The sequence below is a fragment of the Cheilinus undulatus genome, linkage group 20, assembly GCF_018320785.1.
Source record: "Cheilinus undulatus linkage group 20, ASM1832078v1, whole genome shotgun sequence".
In the NCBI taxonomy this organism is placed as follows: Eukaryota; Metazoa; Chordata; class Actinopteri; order Labriformes; family Labridae; genus Cheilinus; species Cheilinus undulatus.
Genome location: NC_054884.1, coordinates 22811646 through 22836227, shown reverse-complemented (window position 1 = coordinate 22836227; position 24582 = coordinate 22811646). Strand labels below are relative to the sequence as shown.

The window sequence follows — 24582 nt, the reverse complement described above, 5'->3', positions numbered from 1 at the left end:
AGAACGCTCTAAACCTGCTTTTTTTTGTAAATTGTCTTGAGATGCTACTCATATCAAGACTGATTGATTTATATTGCTATTAAAAGTGTTATCAGTAATGATAATGAAGTTTCTGCAAAAGCTTCTGAAGCCACATTTTTATTTTCTCAAAGAAATATCAAATATTCCTCTAATATAATAAATCCCAAAAGTATGATTAGATTAGGGTTATGATCTGATTCTTATTATGGCAGACATAAAAGATAAAGGGTTGTGAAATTTATGTTTTTTTATTTGGATGTATACATTGTCTGCTCCTGTTAAAGTCCTGAAACATGTCAAACCTTACCTTGTTTTTAAGGTTAGAAAAATGGAAGCTCCTCTCTGTTTCATCTTAATGACACAGTGGTTCATATAGATCACATGAGGACTGAGGGCAGTGGGGGACATGGGGGCAGAAGGGAGAGGAAGCTGTGGGTGGATAAATAATTTATGAACACAAAGAGAACGAGAGAGACAGAAGAGATAATCTATTTCACAGTCCCTTACTCATAGAAGAGGGGAGAATAATGTCAGCATGGCTTCTGTCAATGATAAAAAGATTTAGTGCTTTATGGGACTGAAACTGTACAACAAAAATGCTGCATATATGATATTTTCTGTGTACATAAAGAATGCCAGACCTCAAATTTTTCCAATAAAATCCAAGTCCAGCTGCAAAGTGATATTGTAAAATAAACAGATTGTAAAAATTGGAACAATGATGGCATTAAGACATGTCTATAAAGAAAGCACAGAGAAAGTTATCATATTTAGAGATGATTTTGCATCTCTGTCACAGAGGAAAAGGCCTGCTGTAACATGTTAAAGTCATTGCTGGTTATTTTCTCACAACTGTTTTGGTAAAGCCACGTTCACACAGCAATGATTCCATGCAATAAAAGTAATCTTTTACAGTGTTTTTTCTATTCTTTTACTTAATTATGACATTTTAGGTACCTGGAAATGTGAAAACAAGACCTAGAGTGCAAAACACCACTGTTTTTGTAATTTAGCAATACAGAGCGGTCATAGTTCAAGTCAATAATACTACGTGAGTAGGTAGACAACTACAACAATGGCGTTGACATTTTCCTGTCTCTGTTCGCTATTTTTGTATGTGTTGTTTCAATCCTGATTCAGACCTCCAACTATTGGCATTGTTGGTTGTTTTTGGCAAATCTTTTTTTTGTGTAAATGTGACCTAAATATCAGATATTTACTGAAACTTCCAAACAAGCTACAATTGAGAATATCTCAGTGTTTGGAATAAATCTTCCCTGGCACTTCACTTAAACTAGAAACGATAAAATAAAAACATACTAATAAAATGTTTTTTAATCAGCTGCAAATGTGATAACATAGAGACACATATACACAGTCATAAACACACTAACACAGATGAACACCTGTTACCAGCGAGCGGTCAGAGGATGGGTGGTCCACAGGACGTTCACTGTCCCTTCTCTAGTTTCGAGAAAAAGATTCAGTTCCAGGTGGCTGCTCCTGCAGAATAAAGTGGGACTGTGTTCATCTGCGTTGTCCCTCTCTTTGTAAACCAGAGTGATTGTGTGCTGATCCAGTCTTTATTTTACCTGATTACTTTTCAACTAACAGGCTTGACAGCACCACCTAGCAGAATTTACCTCCAATTTAACACCTGGCTTCTTGCACAAAAAGAAAAATAAGTGATTCAGCATAAAATCATTACTTTAAAAAAAATCTGTGTACGTGCACTTACCTCTGCTGAAGAAATGATCCTTAGGGCTTTTTGGCTGAAACTTATTTCATGGTCTTCTTAGTAGATTCAGCATATTTAGGGCCTGAGCACCGACCTCGGTGCAAGGACCCTATTGTATCTGTAAGGATTATTATTATTATTATTATTATTACGACACTTCGCAGCTTGTTTGATTTTATTTTCAGCCTTTGATGCCTTTATTAGAGAGACATTAACTTCAAGAGAGCTGGAAACTGGGGAGAGAGAATGGGAAATGACATGTGGGGAAGGAGCAACAGGCTGGATCCAAACTGTTGCTGCCTCCTTCGAGGACAAGAGTCTCTTTACATTGGGTGCATAAGCTGTTGGCACACTGTAAACCAAAATTTTACCAAAAAAATGTAATTGAAAGTCAAGAAAGATGAGGAACAGGGCTGCATGAATGAGTGCAATTTCTGTCTCGTGACTGTAAAGGAATATTTTGGTATTTCATATTAGACGATCTAGGATAATTACGCTTTATTGAAAATGTTTTAATCGTTTTATTTTTCACCCAGAAAGCCCCCTATGGCACTATTTTGCAATGCAAGCTTTAGCGACCTGCTTTGTGCTCTTCTGCCTAACTGATCAGCTGTTTGGGTCTGTGGGCTTAGTCAGAGGGAGGAAACAACAGTAAAACAAGCTCAAACTGGTCATTTCAGCTCAGTTTTCCACTTTAACAGCTGACGCAATGTTTTCATAAAGTAAATATTACATTAGTTAAAAGCCATTAGTAGATTGAAGCCATAAACTCACGTGGATGACAAATTTTCATCCAGCTGTTCTGGTTTCAGTTCTGTTAAAAGTTAAAAACCTGACCTGAAAATCTTCTAACAAAGTCGAGTAAACAGTCTGCTAACACAAAAAAGCTTGTCATTCTAATGTAGCAAATGTTGCTTATGTTGCTCCTGTATAGGCTAAGTAGCTAACATAGCTACATAGCTAATGTAGCAAAGCTAATTTAAGAAAGCAACTATTTAAGCAATGTTTCTACCTCTACCTAGCTAAGTTAGCTATAGCTATGTTTGCTAAAGCTAACTGAGCTATAGATAATGGAACAACATACTTAATGTAGCTATGTAGCTAAAGCTAAACACACAAGGCTGCTATGTAAGCTAGGTAGTTCATATGATCCATGTAGCTACTTCAGCTATGTTTGCTAAAGCTCGCATTGCTAAAGCTGACTTAGCAATATTGGTTAATGTAATTATGTTAGCTATAGCAAAAGATAAAAAAGCTAATGCAAGCAACTGTTTGTGTCAATACTTCTTAAATCCAACATAATTTCATCTTGGGTTAGACCGCTTACCTTTTTTTTTTCTCTGTTTCATTAATGAAATGTTGCTTAGTCTGTATGTTTGCAAATTATGGCGTTTCCTTTCTGAGATACTCAGCATCTCAGATGAACAGTCTGTGAGAGTGGCTGTCAGAAATGTATGATCTGCAGCCAGAACCCTCTCACACTGAGACATCTTTTATCCTTCCTTTACACATAGCCATCCCAGCACTGCCACCTTCAACAGACCCAGGTTCCATACATGCAAGTTCCAGGTAGGGACAATGCTAATACTACCTAGCCTAGCACGACTCATAGTTGCAACCACAAAAGGCAACTATTCCTTGCAGCGACATAAGAAATGACAAACCGCAAAGAGATCACAAGAGAAAATAGACAGCGAAAAGTGTGTGCCTTGACTAGGGCATTCACCTCAGTCTGACTGGGCTGAGACTCTACCTTCCACTACTCCCTTATTTAGAGAATAGAAGGCTCCAGTGGTTTTCAGATTTTATTTTGGCTTCCAGCTGGTATTACCTCTCTTCATCCACTGACTGGTCTGAACTGCTTTATTTGAAACCTCTTAAAACAATCTCTCGCAAACTCTGTCCCTGCACTCCCAGCTCTCTAATGAAACTGTTGACCCTACATCCCACTTCTACCAGACGAACCTGCTCAGCCTCTGTCCATAAATCTGCACATCTGATATTTTTTCTTTTACTCTTCCTCCATAGAATCCAGCTGTCTTGTGGACCATATCATTGTCATGCCTCAGAATAGTGCAAACTGTCTCCTGTGGCGTGACAAGTTCCCCTCCTTTATTTCCCTGCATCTCTCCGTCATTATTGCGCTTTAAGTGGTGTGACTGCACCTGATTAAGAGTTTCTTTACATTTTCTTTTCTAATCTCTCGCCTTTAACTCTGTCATATCCAATACTTCAGAGATGTCATTCATTTGATGTCTTTAATAAATAGTGCAAATAGATGAATTGACTTTTAACGTGAACAAAATGTTTCTCTTTCTTTTCTCCCAGCACCTAAAGAGAAGGAGACCACCTGTCACAACAACAGCAGCATCAGAGGATCGCAAACAGCCGGGCAGTGTGATCCACAGCCTCAAAGCCAGCTTTCCTTCTAATGTACAGTAATAGATGGAGAGGCATCATATGACGAGCCGAGGAAGCCCTTAAATTACTCTGAGAGCACTCACACCAATAACTGGCATGAGAGTGCTATCACGTTTGGAGAAAACCTTAAGAGCAGCGCAGTGCTAGCAATGCATTTCTCTATTTGGTAAACAACTTAGAAACAGCGTCATTAACGGCTATTAAGGTTTGAGCTGGTGAGCTGGTGCAGATTTCTTTTTTTGTATTTGGTTCTGCTGCAGGGATGAAGCGATCAGATTTGGGTTTTTATAACATCAGAGGGGGCAGATGGCAACAGTCCCCCCATCTTCCCAAGAGACAGCATCATCTGTGCTTTATTGATCTGATCTGATCTATCTACGTCTCTCTTTACTGTACGCCCACTGTTTTATTCTCTGCCACCAAATCTCTCTCATTTCAATAAATTCTGACTGAGGAGTAAAGAGAAAAATCTACTGCATTTGTTTCATCTTTTGAGAACTTGTGACATACTTTAACCTCTAATATGAACTAAAAGGCAATCTGAGCTTTTCCCTAAATGCTGAAACCTTGTTTGTAGTAGTCGTTGTCATTTGTATTTGTATCTTTGTTTAAAAGTTGAATGTTGTTTCCTAAGTGGACAACACAGTCTGTCATACATGGCAGTATTGCATCAGATCAGTATGATGCCATTTTCGTAACATTTTCATAACAAGTGACATGTTGTATTGTCATGTACAGTTTGATATCATATGTTGTACCAGTGTTTATGTTATCAACTAAAATATGGCTAATAATGTTTGTTGGCTACCTTTTTTCCATGAAGAAAAGGAGACTAAGACAAGCCAAAAATACATCTTGGATAATAGAAACAAACAAAAATTAAGTTCATTTTTTGACAAGGAGACTTAAAAGACACTAAAACGTTGGTGCTGGACCGTTTGACATTCAAATCCATGATATTCCTCCGCTGTGCATATAATCTGTCAAAATACAAGCAGAAGTGAGAGCACATTCAAGGTATATCAGTACTTTCTTCAGTAGAAATCATTTAAGTATTTATGCTCCATTCATACAATTGTTTTATATTCATATCAATTTCACTTTATCACTAATAAAATTAGATCAAAGACATTTATTGCTTTGACTAATTTTAAGGACTAAAATGCGGTGATTTTTGATTGACTTTTTGAGTTTTCATCAACTAGAACTAAACTAAAACTATAATGTTTAAAAATGACTAAAGCGCTACCCATGTACACAGGTGGCCCGGGTTTGAATCTGGGTTTGTTTATTATAGGGGGCAATGCCCAATAATGAGCATGGACATGTAAATGTGCCAGATTGAAGCCACAGTCTAATTTCCATTCATGATCTGCAGCAGGTTGATGTTATACATATGAAAGTATACAATAGCAGTGAATTCATAACACTACAATAATGTTTGCTTTCATTTCTGCACTTACAATCAGACACATGAGCATGTGCTTAATTATCTATTTAAATATATTTTATTTTCAACTTTTTGTTGTCGTTTCTGTGTTGATGCCATGAGGAAAACAAAAATCAGGGACTTTTTCGAGAGGTATGAGTTCAAACAGGTCTTTGTATTGATCAGATTTTGGTAAAGACGGTTCAGTTTAACACACTGGGCTAAAAATGAGCCTCAGGCCTTTGACTGTCAATGCAACCCATTATGCATTCAGAGGCACAGATCCAGCTGATATGAAGCGAGTAGATGAACTCACATCAACCACAGTCGCCTTCTCATTTCACACACAAAAATCATATAGGTATAGGCTGTTGACCAAAATCCTTTCCTTTAAAGCAAGAAACTGTCCTGCTGTTCAACTTTAACAGCAAACAGTTGATCTGTATTAAAAGGAAAAGGGTGGAGAAGGTCCAAAAGAAAGACTTTCTCAACAAATGTCAAAAGAGAGTCCTCAAATAGGGCTTTTTTCTGACTGTGAGGTCCAAAGTTTACTCCCAGGTGTCAGAACCGCCATCAATCTAATTGGTAAATTAGTCTCAAGGTTATAAAGGTAACAGTGGTTAGATGGGAAAGTTGTAAGGACTGCTGATCAATTTAAGAAAATACAAAGGGAATATGAAATGTGCTTTTTTATCTGCCATATCAGTAGTACTCTTATCTTTTTGTAAAACAAGTTTTAATTATTAAGAAAATATAGACTACTGCTGTTGTGTATTAAACCAAACTTCCTGTGTGTCCCATAGCCATCAGTTTCTCTCACTGATGAAATCTGTTGCTGTAATAAGTTCAACAATGCTGCCCCCTAGTGTATAAACACAAAGCATGGTGGACATAATACGCCAACAAGGTGCAATTTCTTAAGTGCAGTAGTTGAGTAAATGCACTTTATTAAATTCCACCACTGTAGGTATTTTACAGATAACAATAACATGTAGATATATGTTTTTCAAACTATATCCACTAATTTAGTTTCAGGGTTATACTGACAGAGACTTCCATCAAACACAGCAAACTTCTAGCGTCATCCTTATTTAGAGTTAATCAAGCCTATTTTGTGTTTGATTTTTTCCCCCTTCGGGGAAAACGAAGCAAAGTCTGTGTTTTTAGTGGTTCTACAGATTATCTCACTAGATTTTCCTGTGATTTGATGTGTGTTAAGAATGATTTTACTTCCCGCTATTTGTTCAAAAGAATGTTAAAAATTGTGTGTCTAATATTTTTGGAGCCACCAAACCAGTCACTTGGGCCACCACATAAAGAAAAAAATCTGTCCATACTAAAGGGAAGTGTGGGCTGTGTGCCTTTATTTTTTTTTTTTAATGGGACACTCAGTTACACAAGAACTGGTGAGTTTTCCAATAATGACACTTTACTTCATTTTGCTTGATTTATGAACAAAAAATCTGCTTTTAGCTGTTTTGCATGTCAGGAAGGGGTCAAATTTGTCCATTAGAGAATAATCAAAACCTCTGAAATGAAAATGACCAAAAATAGCAGGGAACATTTCTGCTCTCAGACTGGGGCTGCATTTAAACTGACAATCTGCTGCTGGTATCCTCTATTTACTGTTGACACATTTAAATTGCATGCATGTGTGTACTAAACACAACAAATACAATAATTAAACTGGCAATTCAGAAAAATGACAAGAGGCAGTAAAGAAGAAGAAGCATTTTCCTTCTTGTTTATAACATATGACACAATTACAAACGCCATAAATGGCCAATGGCATCAAGTAATCTCATATCAATAGTATTTTTCAGTAGATCAAATATGAGACACTATAACTTCACATACATTTCCTATTTTATATTACATTTATCTTTTTTTATGAGCAACATTTCTTTGAAAACTGTGTAGTTAAATATTTGTAATAAATTGATATCCATTACTGAATATCTTCATTTGATTTTTAAAACATGAGCTCATGACTGACTTTTCTTTATTCTGGGTTCATGATAAAGCAGTAATAGCTCCATGATGTGACAATCACTGTCACTTGTCTACAAAGCTTTACTTTTATATCTGCACTCACATGCAGAGAGTGTGTGTGTTTGTATATGTGTGTGTTATCTCAGGTTAAATCTCTACCAGTGGCTTCATCCTTTGTTTGTTGCTTATATGGATCAATGACTTGCTGCTATGCATTACACATTATAACACATAAGAAGCATGCAGCTTATAGTGCATATAGATTAGCATACAGTGCAAAGTAAGTGCTGCAATAAAATACTCAAATCTACTTCAAATTGTGTAGAAACATATCTGTAAAACAACAAAATCAAAATCAAGAGTTCAATTAAACATTTGTGAGTAGACGTTTTTCCCTTTCTATAAAACAAGGAAACGTTGCATTACAGATCCAGTAACTAATACTATTTTTAAAGCAACATTAGAAATTAATTGGCCAGGATAGCTTCAATTTTATCTCCCCAACTGCATTTTTGTTTCATCTTAAAAATCTATTCACTTTATGAGAAAGGAAGACATTTTTAATCCTCAGCACTAATAGCTTAGGTCGGTGGCATTATGATTTGGGGTTGTCCATCTTTCATTGTCCATCTGTCCATCTAGGTTATTCTTGTGAAGGAAGACAATATCCCACAATCACTTTGAGGGATCCTCTTCCAACTTTGCACAAATGTCCATTAAAGGGGGGAACAGATGGTCTAAAGGTTAGGTTGTGACCCATGTATGAGGCCTGGGCCTCATCCTTGTTTCAAACTCTATCCACCACGCTCTTTTCTATATAAAGAAATAAAAAAGTCCCAAAATTAATTTTATGGATGAACTAATTAAATTTTGGAGCATAAAAATAGGTCAAGATCATTGGGCCTCATGTTCATGCCTTTCTTTCAAAGGCATAATATATATATACACCGCCTGGCCAAAAAAAAAAAAAAAACGCCACCAAAAAAGGTCACACACTCTAATATTTTGTTGGACCACCTTTAGCTTTGATTACAGCACACATTCGCTGTGGCATTGTTTCGATAAGCTTCTGCAATGTCACAAGATTTATTTCCATCCAGTGTTGCATTAATTTTAATATTGGTGATGGGAGAGTCTGACCACTGCGCAAAGCCTTCTCCAGCACACCCCAAAGATTCTCAGTGGGGTTAAGGTCTGGACTCTGGGGTGGCCAATCCTTGTGTGAAAATGATGTCTCATGCTCCCTGAACCACTCTTTCACAATTTGAGCCTGATGAATCCTGGCATCATCATCTTGGAACATGCCCGTGCCATTAGGGAGGAAAAAAATCCATTGTTTAAGAAATGAGAAGTTACTCATTGCATTAGCTGGGGTTAAATAACTTGTTGCCAGCTGAAAGATAATCGCCCATGCAGTAATTATCCAATAGGAGGCTCGTACCTATTTACTTATATAAATCCAGGTGGCGACTTATTTTTTTGGCCAGGCAGTGTATACATATATCTTCAAACTGTAGAAAAATATCCACAAAGACTCTGGGATGAACTGATTAGACTTTGGAAGTCAAAGATCAACATCACTGGGCCTCATGTTCACCCCTTGCTTATATGATTTCTACCAATCACATTAAACCACCCAGCCTCCCTTCCTTTCTTTCACTTGCAGTGAAAGTTCAGCTGGTGGCAACCACTTGCTAAGTAGACCTACTGTCAGTCTACTTAGAAAGTGGAGCATTCAAATGCCTGCAAATAATGATTAAAGTAATCATAAAGTCAATGTGATTACCTTTTTTTTAATTTCAAATGAGCATAATGATGCTTAACACCCTTTAAACTCACTAACTTTATCTGTCTTTTGCCATTAAGTTCAGCGCACTCTAGTTGACCAATTGTTGACCAATATCATATCTTGTGGAATTGAACAGGAAGGAAATGCTGACCATCATAAGAGTAAGAAAGTGGAAACATGGAATCAGACTTCCTCCAAAGTCTCACTCCCTGCCTCAGCTGTGTTGAAGGTGAGCGGGCAGGCCCGACGCTGTAATCCAAACCTTTGTTGTGCTCCAAACACAGACATTAAATGTGATAAGATGCTGGTTGGATAATGACACAGTGCGACTGGTTTTCTGCACACACCACGCCACTGTATTTACTATCAATATTATGGGTGAGACCAGAATGCATCGCTCTTCTGGATGTGTGCTTGACAGAGAATTACAGAGTGCGTGTCAGTATATGTGTGTGCGTTTTTAGGGGTGTGCATGCATGTTCAAGTCCCACCCATTATCATGCAGCATGCAAAAATGCATTCACGTTTAGAGGCCGCTTTAAAAGGCTGCTGTTTATAAAGTCATGCTTTTTCACCAAACTGGGGTCAGTCACTTGTCACTGGCATCAGAAGGTAAGTGTCACTTTTTTTCTATTGTGGCATTCACACAAAAAGACGAGGTAAGATGCAACTTTTAAGTATAAATGCATGCAAATTAGAAAAATGTTGTTCATCAAGTTTGCAGCAAGATAACATTTAGAGAATTTCTGCTTAGTATCGCCTGGTTTATAAAGCTTTGCAAACATTTAAATAAAAAGTATAACCCAGAAAGATCTGAAATCTGCAGATGTTGTCACTTAAAGCATGCAAGAACTGAGATAGAATGTTAATTGCATTGCAAAATGCACAGTGGAGGTGCTGATCAGCCCAAGGAACAGGGTCAGAAATCATCAGAAAATGAATAAAGCCTAATAAGCATACACATCAGGTCCTATTTTTATTGTGTGATGTTTCAAGCTCTCACCTGTCAGGTGATTCAGGCCATGCATATATGGAGGTGTATCCCCTGTGTCTGCTTATGTCTGATGAAGGGCTAGGACCCGAAACGTTACATATGTGCTGATAATCTTTATCAAATAAGCTTTGAGCAGCTTCTGGTGTGCAGACTTATTTTTCTGTTTTGCGTGGGATTTTTCTTGGTTCAGCACCCAGTACTTAACCCTTTGAGATGTGCATGCCTTTTAACTTTTTTGAATTTTGTGATGTATCACTTGTTTTTATTTAAGTTTAGTTTAATTAACTTTATATGTTAAGGTTTTGTGTGCAATATTAAATGTTGCCATTCGATGCATCCTGTTAGAGTCAGCTTGAAGCTTATTTGCATCTGCAGTCCTTTAGGCAGGATAAGCTGCATCTTGTGGGTAGTTAAAGAGGGAAGCCCTGAATTTTTCTATCAATTAATAAAAGAAAAAAAATTGCAAGGTAAAAAAAATGTGTGTTCATTTGTCAGTCATATTTGCTTATTTTGATATTAAGGATAAAAAGAGCAGGTCAAATACTATGTTTAAAATAACTACCCAAAAAAAGGTTAATCGTTTTGAAAATTAGACACACATTCAGTTTTTTAAAATCAGAAATAAATGTTAATTTTTCTTTAGAGAGTAAGATGCACCATCATAATTTTAAAACTGCACAATAAAGGATATAAAATATGTTAAGTTACATATTCAGCCAAATTGAAGAAATGTTAAAAATGGAGACAATCTGCAAAGATGCACGTGCACTAGTGAGGCAGTCTGCACACAGCAATTACTCTAATGTATATTTATCAATCATACATCTAAGATTGTGCAAACACAAGGATGGGTGGCAGACAGGCTGTCTAGTCTGTCTAATCCAAATCTTCCACCCCTTTCCTCAGCTGTGTTTTGGAAATAAATCTTTCTGTTGTGACAGAAAACTTCAGCGGTCTTGTCTAATCTTGATTTTAAAATAATGATACTCTGAAGACTTTTCACACAATACAGAAATCCACATTTCCAATACAGTTAGCATCTAGGAAAATTAATCTTAAAAGTTGATGGCACATTTACTATTTATGTAGAATTTTAGGTTTTAAATGATCCAATATAAGACCACGTGCCCATATTTACAGGCCAAACTTGATAAGAATAATCACAAAATTAAAACAAGGATTTTTTTTAAGTTAATTTATTTTCTTTGATTTGGAAAAACCTTGATTCTTTTGTCCCACTGTGACTGTTACAGCTGACTGAAGCTTTAAAGCAATCGTCGACCCCCGTGCAGAGTGCAGGTAAGGGACAAACATGCACGGACACACTCCTGGCACACGACTTGTATTGACAGTCCAAACATGTCAAAGTGGAGCCGTCATGTACGTCCACACCGGATACAAGCAGTGGCCCAGATCAGGAGACGGCAATCATGTTTACCTTATAGACACAGCGTCTCACCTGGATGTCAGGTTTCCACAGTAGCCGGATCTCTTTCCACACTAGAGCTGTCAGAACAAGACAGAAACAACGGGAGCTTAATATGGAAAACAACACCTAAAATATCATCAGTGTTTTTGTAATGTAGTGAGGCATGAACCAGATCTTATCAACTCTCTGGAGCTGCAACTCATGTAAACAATGTCTACAAAAGCACATAAGGCCATCAGCATTGAGACTGATTTTATCTTTTTGGCTTTTTTTAATGCCTGCAAATGCCACCTGTTAGTAGATGTTAAATCCAGGTTAGGATCCAACATTTCTTTATCGTAATTATTGTCATAGCTTCTACATATCTGTTTACTATTCAATTTCATGAAGATAAACAAGGACAAGTGTCAGTGAAAATGCATTCAAGGAGCTTAGATTAAGTCCACTTAAAGGACACTAAAGAGTGAACTTTGTTAAATTTAGTCAACTTCGATTGCACTAAGAGGGAACTTTGACTATGTATTTCACTAAAAAAGGCACTTTGTAATATCAAGTCCACTTAGACAGCACTAAAGAGGGCACTCTGTTGAATTCAGTCGAATTAGAGGGCACTAAAGAGGGCACTCTGTAATATCAAGTCCACTTAGAGGGCACTACAGAGGGCACTCTGTGAAGTTAAGTCAACAAAGAGGGCACTCTTTTGAATTGAGTCCACTTTGAGGACACTAAAGAGGTGCACCTTTTCAGATAAAGTCTACTTAAAGGGCACTAAAGAGGGAACTATGTTAAATTTCATACACTTAGAGGGCCCCAAAGAGAGCACTTGATCAAATTAAGTCCAATTAGAGGGCACTAAAGAGGGCACTTTGTCAAATTTTGTCCACTTTGAGAGATAAAATGAAGGTTTTACTGCCTTATTTCACTTGCAGTGAAGTTCACTGGCATATAGGAATACAAGAGCTGCTTTTGTCAGGCACCTTTATTGTTTGTTATTTCTGTCTCCCACATCAGTGTCTGCATAGGCAAGTGTTTACCTCTGTTTTCTTCTGTGCACCATCAGAGGTAGGCAACAAGGTGGAGATGAAGGACCAGAAGCAGGAGGCCTACTGGCAGGAAACAGGTCGATGGGGTGGGTATGAGGAGAGCTTCGACCCTCAGGCTGGTGTTTGGGCCACCTCACATGTCTCCTACCTCACCTTCAAGAGCCTCATCCAGCTCCGTCGCACTATGAATACAGGTCAGGGAGGAAGACAAATAAAACATACATCACATTTAATCATATTTTGAGCACCAAACTTCCATAACTTCTTTTACTCTGCTGTAGAGATAAAAGAAAGAGACTTTATTTTCCCATTTCCTTACATGTTCCCTTAATGTATCACTATTTCACAATAAGATGGAATAAACCTAAACTGCTCTCCCCTAAATTATCACACCAGTTTTATTTCTGATCCATTTCTTTTTCAAGGTGTGACAATTTTCGACTGTGAAGAGCAGACCCTGGCCAGCATCGCAGAGAAGATGGTCAGTGAGATGGTGAACAAGAAAGAGATCAGACCTGGAGACCGAGAAGGAGTGCTGAACTCTCTGCTTCAGAACCGGAGGTAGTCTTTAACCATATATCATGCTTTATATGGGTAGTTTGACAGCAGCCAGGTAGCATAGTTTAGCTTACCACAAAGGCTTAAAACAGCAGCAAGTAGTAACCTCTCTCTTCAAACCACTTAAACCCCCACAAAACAATGATTTTCTTTTTCAATGTTTTGTGCAGTTTAAACAAATGTGACAAAATAGATCAGCCTTTAACTGCAGCTAGCTAGAGTCCAAACCTGTCAAAACTGAATCAAAAACTAATTGATGTTTAATCAAAGAATTCAAACAAAAAAAGATAACGGGTGAGCTGTGTAAATGTTTGCAGACTGTCTTTTTATCTTTGGACACAGCTAGATTGTTTCCCTTTTGTTTACACCGTGCCCAAACAGTAAAAAAGCGCCAGACATCGCGTCGCATCGCAGTCCAGACTGTTTCTGTTAAATATTCATTTCTCTGTGGTGTAAATTCCAGTTTCCCCTTGTAAACAGTTTGATATCAAGCGCTTTTATTTTTGGATTAAGAGAAACGGAAATGTGGCGCTTTGTATTGACGATACTTTGACAGCTTTGAGAAGATATTTTGCCTCTAGAATTACACTAGTCAATGCATTTCAAAGATAGATATGTACGGTATTAATGCACAAATATCTCCATTTGTAAAAAAAAAAAAAAAAAAAAAAAAAAAAAGCCAGACACCACAGCCTTGTTACCTACCTCTTGTTTCCGCCCGTCTAAACAAAGCAGCAACCTCCGGTCTTAAAAAATGAAGCCAATGGAAGTGCAAAAACTAGCTAAACCGCGACTGTCCACTTGAGGCTGGCTGCAGGAACACCGGAAGTCCCGTCTGCACACATGTTAAACAGCCGGTTTTGACACACAAAATAAACTGGTTTACAACCTGGTTCAAAGCACCAAACGTGTCTCATTAGCTAGTGTCTTACTGTGCTCCCGCTGTATGTACCACTATCGTTTGGATTATATTTAGGCTGAAAGCTGATTGGCCCGTCTCATTTGATTGACAGATAGCTCGGCAGGCAGAGGCTCCATGGCTGTGTCCGAAACCGTTCAGTCATTCCCTACTCCCTATCCACTATATAGTGAGCAGCATATAGTGGACTATATAGTGGACTCAACTGCAAAACACAAAAATGATTTCGGACACTACTCTGGCTGCGGGCGATGACGTCATCGCCGCCTCACAATTTAAATGTTTAGCAGCAAAGGCTCGTAAATTTCCTTGACAACAGCTGGGGATCGAAATTAAAGTAGAATTTCAATAAAAACTGCTACAAAATGTAACGTATTTTCACAAAAAAATAGATATACTAATAGATTAAAAAAAGTTGTCTCTGTAGTGACAACATAATATACATTTTTGTGTGTATTTTCACTTATTTTTGCATAAAGCTGATGGTCTCATGTCTTGTAATCACCATGGGGGAAACAGTTACTCCGTTTTGAATCCTTAATATTATCTTACAGATTTGGCAAAACCAATAAACAAAAAAGCATTTTAAAAAGTTTTCAAATATGTTCCTGTGCTCCTCTCGTTCGTCCGTCATGTTTGAGAGCAGCGACCGCGATGCATTATGGTAAATATAGCTGAGCTAGTGACCATCGGTTGCTCACTACTTTTCACAATGCATTGTGGGATAGAATGAGTTCACTATATAGTGAATAACAATGCTCACTCAGAATTCGGACACCACTACAAAATGGGGTATTCACTATATAGTACACTATATAGTGAATAGGGAGTGATTTCAAACACAGCCCATTTCTGTCAACCGGAATGCTAGCTAGCAGGCTGACAGGAAGTTGCACTTAGAGGGCGGGCCGTTAGGTTGATCCAAAGTTTGGTTTATACCGCGATTTCAATATGGAAGCGTCCACGGATTGGCTTCAAAAGCTGTTTGACTCTGCCTATTGTGAGCAGACGACTGACGTCACACGGGGTTTGTCCAGTTGTTTCTTCAGTCTATGGTCTCAACCCGAGCACTGAAGAGGCTATGCTAGCTGTGCAGCTATGCTAGCCTAAGTAGCACACATGTATGCCAATCAGGCTAGCATAGCTGCGGAGTTGGAAACAGTGTACACAACTATTGTACTCAAGTAAAAGTACAGTAACTCAGGTTAAAATTTACTTGGGTAAAAGTAAAAGTACTGATTTCAAAATGTACTCAAAAGTACAGTATAGTATTTTAAGTAGATGTAAGCACTTACTTTCTACCCCTGCATAGCTGCTAGCTTTATACATACTTTAGTGCAATGATATAATTATTGAACTGTCTTCTAACTGAAGTCCTCAAATGAAAAAAATATTCTTATTAGTATGTTAATCTCGAAATTTTAGATGTTGTGGCTTTGTTAAAATGGTGTCTTCTCTTTCCAGAGGTGGAGAAAGTAGGCTACAAGACTATTGGACTCATGTATTTTAAGTTACTCTGGTTAAATTTTAGGTCTTTAATCTTAATTGTATGCAAAATAATGAATAGTGACTGAGGAGTTATACAGTAAAATATATTTTGTTGGCAGTAACAACATGAGAATATGGATTTCCAACCATGTTGTTCTGGTAAAGTCACACCTTAACAATGAAGATATAGATGCCACAGCTGAGGCATATTACTGACCATCATGTGTAGTCAAAGCCATACAACTGGCCAGTTTCATGTTGACAGAAAGCTAGAACCTCCATGTTTTGACTTTCATTTTTTTAATCAGTAATTGATGCGTTGTAAAATGTAATGCATAATAATTCCCCCTAAATATATTTGATCAGTGGAAAGTTTCAAAATGTACTAAAAGAAGAAAAAATCTACTCAACTACAGTAATTTGAGTAAATGTAATTTGTTACTTTCCAGCTCAAAATTTCTCCTTTTTGCAAGCCCACTTAGCAAAAGAAGAATCAGTTTTTGTTGTCTTTCATTACCAACTGAATATTTTTGTTAATAAAAAAACAGATTTAAAGCAGTAGAACCAGATCTCATTTCTACTTTATTGTGATGACAGGGGGGGTTGGCTTCCATTTTTAACTTTTTTTTGTTGAATGACTGCTGTGAATAGTTTGCTTGTTTATTATCACAGACCTGATATATTAAACATCCAATAATGTCTAATTTCTTTCTCTCTCTCCAGCCAATCAGATCCAGAGAGCCAAGCTCTGACAGACGGGGTAGACCTGAAGAAGTTTTCAGTTAAGGAAAGGGTAAAATCTCCCACTGATTAAATCAATATGTATGTATCACATGATCTGATATCTTGACGAAAGGGGGACGATCATTATTTAAGGAAAAAGTGACTACTGGAGTCAAACAGCTCTGGAAGACTCTAAGGAGCATAGGTTTTGAAGGATTTCTTTTTGTCCATTTATTCAGATGTTTTTTTAAATTACTTGATCTTCTACAATCCAACACCGATTGTTCGTGCGTCATCAGTGGCTGTTCTTAAACTTAAAATACTGTGACACACGTGCTTGCATATTTTCTGCTGCCATAACCAACATGTAAAAGTAAGTATGCACTATGCTGTGATGCTTGGATTGTAGATTCAACTCAAACAAGGTTTACTTTGTCTAGAAGGCACCAAATTGACAAAAGCGAAAGTTCCTCATAGGAACTTCAAATATGATAACAGTGAATGAATGAGAAACTCTGTTAGATTAATAGGTTTTCTGATTCTGTCCTTGCTCTAGAGGGATGAAGCTGACCATGTTGAAGCCTCTATGGTGCTAGTAGGTATGTCAGTGTTTAACACATTTTCATACAAATGTGGAGTGCATTAAATTTGTGTGTGAGAATGTTACACACATTGAGCAGATTTTAAATGTGTAGTTTTATATCTTCAGTATTTTTTTCTCTTTCTACCAGGAGCGTTGGAGTTTCTAGAAAGGCCTACGGTTGTGTTTGTACGTCTGAAGGAGGCGGCAGCGCTCGACTCTGCGTTGGAGGCCCCGGTGCCAGTACGCTTCGTGTTTGTCCTCATTGGCCCCAGCAAGGCTGACATAGACTACCACGAGACTGGACGTACAATGGCAGCACTCATGGCTGACAAAGTGAGTTAAATGTCTGAACATAATCAAATCTGTTTTTAAGAAAACTAAAGTGGAAGCATTTTTCATCTGAAATGTAATGCATTAAAAAATAGCAATTGCATTTTAATTGAGTAAGACTAGAAAACTGCTCTGCTTAAACTGACTTTGGTATAAGCCATGCCCCTTTCTGGAGTTGTATCTGAAAGTGCATACAAGGAGAGATAATTCTCTGTTTGCAAACAGATAACACAGATAATAGTGTCTCTGTAAACCTCCAGTCACATTATAGATCAAGTAACATTTAATCCAGTATTCATATTTGAAGATTAATTGTGTATTTCAGGTTGAAATCATCATGGTAACCTTTAAGGGTAAAGGGTTTAGGTCTATGTTTGCACTTGAAGTCAAGTCATTAATTTACATATAACCAGTATCAATCAATTTAGTTAAAAGTTTGAATTTATACATCGTGTTCCAATTTATTATTCGTATACTGTTTTTGTTCATTTTTCCCCATATAGTCTATATATTTGGCAGTCAATAGAATTTTTCATTGCTCCAAAATTCTGTTGTGATCAAGATTTTATTCGACAAAATTTCCAATGATGACAATGGCATTTTTTCAGCATCACTTGCAATGCAGTTTTCCAAATTATTATGCAAAACAGAGTTTCAAAACACTAAATATTTTCCAAATGATTTAAAACTGAAATCCGTTGTAATTATTTGCATTACGAGGTAATTTTTGTCAAATCAAAGCTTTTTCAATCAAATCATCTTTCAGATCAAGTTCCATATTAACATAGGAGCCCCTCTTTGATGTCACCTTAACAACTCTTTCATCCATTGAACTTGTACATCCATGTATAGTTTCTGCCTGCATTTCCTTTGAGGATGCCAGAATTGTCTTACAGAGCTGCTGTTTCGAGGTAAAATGCCATCCACCCTTATAAAGCTTCCGTTTAAATATGCTCTATGAGGGTGGATGATAGGGTTGAGGTCAGGGGATGATTGTGGCTACTCCATGATTTTTTCTCACTTTAGGCCCATAGCAGCCAAGACTTCAGTGGTATTTTTTGCAGCATGAGATGGTGCATTGTCTTGCATGAAAATGATTTTACTCTGAAAGGCACGGTTCTTCTTTTTATACCATGGCATGAAATGTGCAGTTAGGAACTCCACATATTTTGTTGAGGTAATTTTGACACCTTCAGACACCTTAAAAAGGCGTACCAACTCACTTCCTATGATATTTCTGAGACCACTGTAATCATTTCTCCTTGAGGGCATTGGTTAAGGGGGTTACAGCTTAATGCATATCAGGAAACCTCCGGAGGATCCTGCATCGAGAGGTTCTTGGATATGATGTAAATGCATGCTTTGCCAGTGTTCCATCATCCTGCTGCAGTTTTAACACCTTTCCTATCATCTCTGTCCCAGGTGTTCAATCAGGCAGCCTTAAAGGCGAAGAGCAGCCGAGAGCTTACAGATGCTGTGGTCAACTTTATGGACTGCAGCATTGTCATCCCGCCCACTGAAATCCAGAATGAAGCCATGCTTTCATCAATTATCAGCTTTCAAAAGAAACTGCTTCAAGACAGATTCCAGTCCTCTGAGCCACCCACCCGTCTGGACTCCAAGACTCGCAAGGGTAAAAACTTTGGGTTTCAAACAACACATGAACAAACAGAAAGCAAATAGCTGGAAAGGTTTTCTATTTCTAGTGACACTGCTAAAATTTTCTTTCAGTTTCCATCTCTTCAGGGACGCCTCCTGAAGACCCCTTGGCCCGCACAGGTCGGCCATTTGGTGGAATGATGAAAGACATAAGGAGGCGTTACCAGCATTACAAGAGTGACATCACAGATGCTCTTAACGCACAAGCCCTCGCCGCCATCATTTTTATCTACTTTGCAGCCTTGTCTCCTGCCATCACCTTTGGAGGACTGTTAGGTATGAGCCCGTGCTAGTTTCAGGATATAAAATATTTAAAAGAAGTGGGTGCAGCCTCCAGGTTTGAAAATTAAACCAGTCCAGAAGTGCTTTAAAACAGCATTCCTTTTATGGCCAGCAGTCTGGTTTTGTAATCTATGCGAATAAAATGTTCACTTTTGATCAATTTCTTAACTCATATAAGACATTATGAGTATAAATATAGCCAAAAATATTTAAAAAAAATATCCGATGTAAATATATTATGGAGTTATGACTTTCTCAGTAGAAAGTCATAACTTCTTAATATGGCACATGTGTAAATCTCCCTAGATCAGGCTGTCCTCACAAACTGCATGACTATACAAGAAGGAGACTAGTGAGAGAGGTCACCTAGACACCTATGACTACTCTGAAGGAGTTACAAGCTTCAGTGGCTAAGATGGGAGAGACTCTGCATTCAACAACTGTTGCTCCTGTTCTTCTCCAGTCAAAGCTTTATGGGAGAGTGGCAAAGAGAAAACCGCTGTAAAAGAAAACACATTAAATCTCAACTAGAGTTTGCCAAAAGGACTCCATGGTGCCCCTTGGCCATCAGACCAGACACTGTGTTTTGGGGACACTAAACAATCCACATCACCACAAACATACCATCCCCACTGTAAAGCATAGTGGTGGCAGCTTCTCAGCTGCCAGCTCTGGAAAGCTTGTAAAGGTCAAGGGTAAAATGAATGTGGCAAAATATAGGAAAAACCTGGAGGATAATCTTATTCAGCTGCAAGAGAATTACTGCTTGGGAGAAGATTTTAGAAGATTTATTTTCCAGCAAGACAATGACCAAAAGCATACAGTGAAAGCTAGACAGAAATGGTTTCAAGACAACAAGGTGAATGTTCTGAAGAAGCCGTGTTAAAGCCTAGACCTCAATCCAATATAGAATTTGTGCCTTGATAAGGGCTGCTCACACCTGATCCCATGCAACCTGACAGTGTTTGAGCAGTTCTGCCAAGAAGAATAGAGTAAAATTGCAGTGTCCAGATGTGCAAACCTGACTGAGACCTATCCGCACAGACTCAGTGCTGTGATTGCACCCAGAGGTGCACCTACTAAACACTGACTTGAAGAGGATGAGTACTTAAGCAGTCACTTATTTTCCATTACATATTTTTTTTAATTGACATTATTTTATAGAAATCTGTTTTCACGTCGACATTTCAGAGGTATTTTTGTACAATTTTTCTTGATAAAAAAGCCAAATTATATTGACCATGATTGATTTATAAAATGAATAAAAGGGTAAAACATCCAAGAGGGTGAATACTGTACGATCGCCTCTGTTATCAAAATGACAAACTCAAGGCTGCCATCTCTGTTTCCACAGCTGATAAGGTTGACAACATGATGGGCGTTCCAGAGCTCCTCATCTCCACCAGCATTCAGGGGATCATTTTCTGCTTTGTTGCTGCTCAACCCGTCCTGGTCATTGGTTTCTCTGGTCCTCTGTTAGTGTTTGAGGAGGCCTTCTTTGCTGTAAGTTGTAACACTGGACAACCATCCACAAATAGTTGAACCATACAGATTTTTCAGTCTCTTGATTTTTGTCATTATACATCCCATATAAAATCTGTTGGTCGTCAAAGTTCAGCTCATGCACTGTTTCTTTCGTTCAGTTCTGCAAGTCCCAGGACATTGAGTATATTGTGGGGAGAGTTTGGGTTGGAGTGTGGTTGGTCATCATTGTGGTCGTCATAGTAGCCTTTGAGGGCAGCTTCCTGGTGCGTTTCATCTCCCGTTTCACCCAGGAAATCTTCTCCATCCTCATCTCCCTCATCTTCATCTACGAGACCTTCGCCAAACTGGGGAGGGTAAAAGCATCTCCATTATTTTCTTATTTTTCTAAGTCAAGAAATCAGATCATAACCTCTCTGCATCCTCACTTCTCTTTAGATCTTCAAGGCCCATCCACTGATTCTAAATTACGATCATTTGAATACAACTGTAGAAAATCCCTGGCGACCAAGGGTGGAAGAGACAATCTTTTATGACAATGCTACTGGCAATACAACCATTATCATAAACACTATTAAGCCACCTTATCCAAACACAGCCCTACTCTCAATGTGCCTCATGTTGGGCTGCTTCTTCATCGCTTTCTTCCTTCGCCAGTTCAAGAATGGCACATTCCTTCCTGGAAAGGTGAGTCTACAAGCTATACAAAGATTTACTGACAATTATGATAGAGCAAATCATAAATGTGAACAAAAACTCTACGGTTCAATTTTAGTCATTAATGCTTTGATTTGGACTTGCCAGATCAGACGTTTGATTGGGGACTTTGGCGTGCCTATTTCCATATTCCTCATGGTTCTTGTGGACTACAGCATTGAAGATACGTACACCCAGGTTTGCCCAAGAATCCAAGTTTCTTACCAGTTTATATTCTGGATGCATGTATAATCCAGTTGAAATTCTAAAGGACAAAGGGCCTTTTTAACAAAAAAACAATAAGCAGATGCCAATACAATACAATGAAAGGGAATTTGTCTTGGTTGTAATCACATCACCTGCTCATATTGCAATAAAAAGACACATAATGCACTTCTAGTGTGTGTTAGAGGGGATCGAATCAAGTAATCGTATTCAGCACAAAATATATTCCTGTTTTGTAGAAACTAGTGGTTCCAAAAGGTCTGATGGTGTCCAACCCAGCCAAAAGAGGCTGGCTTATCAATCCTTTTGGAGAGCACCAGACCTTCCCAGTGTGGGTGATGTTTGCATGCTGTATCCCTGCAATGCTCGTCTTCATCCTCATCTTTTTGGAGTCTCAGATCACCACGTAAGTCATCAAATTTCAACCTATGAAACATTTGGCATTGCCTCGCCTTAACCAAACTTGTTTCATTTATTGGATTTTTTAACAGTCTGATTGTGAGTAAACCTGAGAGAAAGATGGTCAAAGGCTCTGGGTTCCACTTTGACCTGCTAGTTTTAGTTGGAATGGGCGGGTTGAGTGCGATATTTGGGGTGCCATGGCTCAGTGCTGCCACAGTGCGATCTGTCACCCATGCTAACGCCCTCACTGTGATGAGCAAAGGACCAAAACCTGTGATTGAGAAGGTGATTGAGCAGCGGATCAGTGGCATTGTGGTTGCCTTGCTAGTTGGTAAGTTTTCTAAATTTATCTTTTTTTACAATTTTATCAAGGAAATGGAAGGCTTTCTTTTATCTGACTATTTGTACCAAGGTCTGTCCATTTTGATGGAGCCGATCCTAAAGATGATCCCTATGGCTGCCTTGTTTGGGATCTTTCTCTACATGGGAGTTACCTCACTCAATGGCATCCAGCTTTGGGATCGAATGCTGCTACTGCTGATCCCTAAGAAATACCACCCTGATGAACCTTACGCCACAAGAGTGAGCATTCCAAGGAGACGTGATTGCTCATTGCTTATAAACTGTTTGTACCCGTTTACATTACACAAAAAAGTAAATCTGCTACAACAGCGCCAAGTCTTTTCATTGAGGTAAAGGGACTACAACTTTAGATCAGAGGAGATATAGCAAAGTTGTAGATTGGTGTTGTCAGCTTAAGAGTGTAACTGAATCTGGCCCGCCATTCTGCAAATGACGGCTTCCCAAAACACCATTTTAGTGCTGATAATAAGAGACCTGTGCGCTCATTTCAGCCAAGTAGAGTAATTTATTTTGAGGTAATTTTGATAAACAATAGATGAACCTAGGTTACAAATAGACTGAGTGTAGTGCCTTTTCCTGAACTCCAACAGTTCTTTTCATACTCCAATAAGCACCATGGTTACAGTACCATGTTACAATAGCCTCAACTCACACATACAGCTGTTAGCTGTCTCTCAAAAGATGCATCTCATTATTTGTTATTACTAATAAAACCAAATACGTTCATAAATATAAGTAATAAAAACCCCTTCAGCTGTAGGGTTTAATATCCCTTGCTAGCCTAACTAAGCTAATGATGTGAGGTAGTGCAATCTTCTGATCACAGGGAAAAACACAATTTTAAATCCTTCACAAAAATATAAAACTATACATTGTTTGATTTTCTTGCTATTTTTAATCAAAAGGGAGGGTACGATTAGAAAAAAGACTCCAGCTACTTTATGTTGCTAGTGTTAGCTTTTTGGCCAAGTTAGCAGAAAAGCTAGTGCTGCGAGAAGCGACTTTGCCCAGCTTGTAAGCTTTGTGTTTTCATTTGCTGAACAACTGAGCTTTTAAATCACAGCAGTATTACTTTAAAACAGCAAATGTTGAATTTCCAGCTCATCTAGCCTATTCAGATTTTAAAATTTTGGGCTGTTGTAGGATGCTCTCCTTATTAGCTACCACTTTAATCTCACCTTATTTTTCTAACATATTTTTACCATTACAAGCACCCCAAACCACTTCAGTCACAATTTAGAAGTACTCCCATTTTCAGTTATTTGTACCTGACTAATACTTTACATCTGATGTAGGTAAGCACTGGACGAATGCACTTGTTCACAGCCATCCAGATTGTGTGTCTGGCACTTCTATGGATTATTAAGTCCAGTCCGGTGTCCCTTGCCCTTCCTTTCATACTCATCCTCACCATTCCCCTACGCATGTTTATGACCGGGCGGCTCTTCACTGAACTGGAGATGAAATGTGTAAGTTGCTACCTCTAGTCATGTCAGTAAAAAGCTATATTATAACTCACAATTGGTAAAAAAAAAAAAAAAAAAGGAGATTTGTTTTTTTTTTGTTTTTTTTTGTTTTTTTAATGCTTGTGTCTGTTTTGCTTTAGTTGGATGCAGATGACGCCAAAGTGACATTTGAGGAGGAGCCAGGACAGGATGTATACTGTGAAACTCAGATGCCATTATAGATCATTTAATGGCAGCTTTTATTTGATTGAAAATATATTTATTTTATACACATCTTGAATCATCTCACTTGGTGAATTTTTTTTCATACAAATGCAAAGATCTTTGGGGAATCAATGTTTATGACATTGATAACTTATAAAAATGTTCGGTCTTACACTTCCTGAGAATATTTAAACGTTACTCAGGTAAATTATTGCAGTTTTATTCCTTAAACTTGTGCCTTAAACACTTCTGAAGCTATGAATATTCACATGATATTGATGTAAAAAATTATGCAGTTGCTTTCCAAGCAATCCAAACACATGAGATGAACAGGCAGCATAAATGC

General features: G+C 38.0%; 1 protein-coding gene across 1 annotated transcript; it reads left to right on the top strand.

The window, feature by feature from the left end:
* Positions 1–12893: 12893 nt before the first annotated feature.
* slc4a1b (solute carrier family 4 member 1b (Diego blood group)) lies at positions 12894–24269 on the top strand. Its single transcript, XM_041816464.1, has 16 exons — positions 12894–13050; positions 13282–13417; positions 16545–16614; positions 17101–17143; positions 17276–17460; positions 18880–19090; positions 19189–19392; positions 20753–20901; positions 21042–21236; positions 21319–21567; positions 21685–21774; positions 22041–22207; positions 22293–22534; positions 22616–22785; positions 23862–24035; positions 24173–24269. Exons 1-16 carry the CDS (start codon positions 12894–12896, stop codon positions 24251–24253), a joined length of 2523 nt encoding a protein of 840 aa, XP_041672398.1. The 3' UTR covers positions 24254–24269.
* The last annotated feature ends 313 nt before the right edge of the window (positions 24270–24582 follow it).

What these genes read in the sequence shown, in the direction of transcription:
- slc4a1b (XM_041816464.1), top strand. Translation starts at nt 12,894, where the DNA reads ATGAAGGACCAGAAGCAGGAGGCCTACTGGCAGGAAACAGGTCGATGG. An exon ending in CACCTTTGGAGGACTGTTAG is followed by an intron (nt 19,393 to 20,752) that starts GTATGAGCCCGT and finishes CTGTTTCCACAG; the next exon opens with CTGATAAGGTTGACAACATG. An exon ending in TTGAAGATACGTACACCCAG is followed by an intron (nt 21,775 to 22,040) that starts GTTTGCCCAAGA and finishes CCTGTTTTGTAG; the next exon opens with AAACTAGTGGTTCCAAAAGG.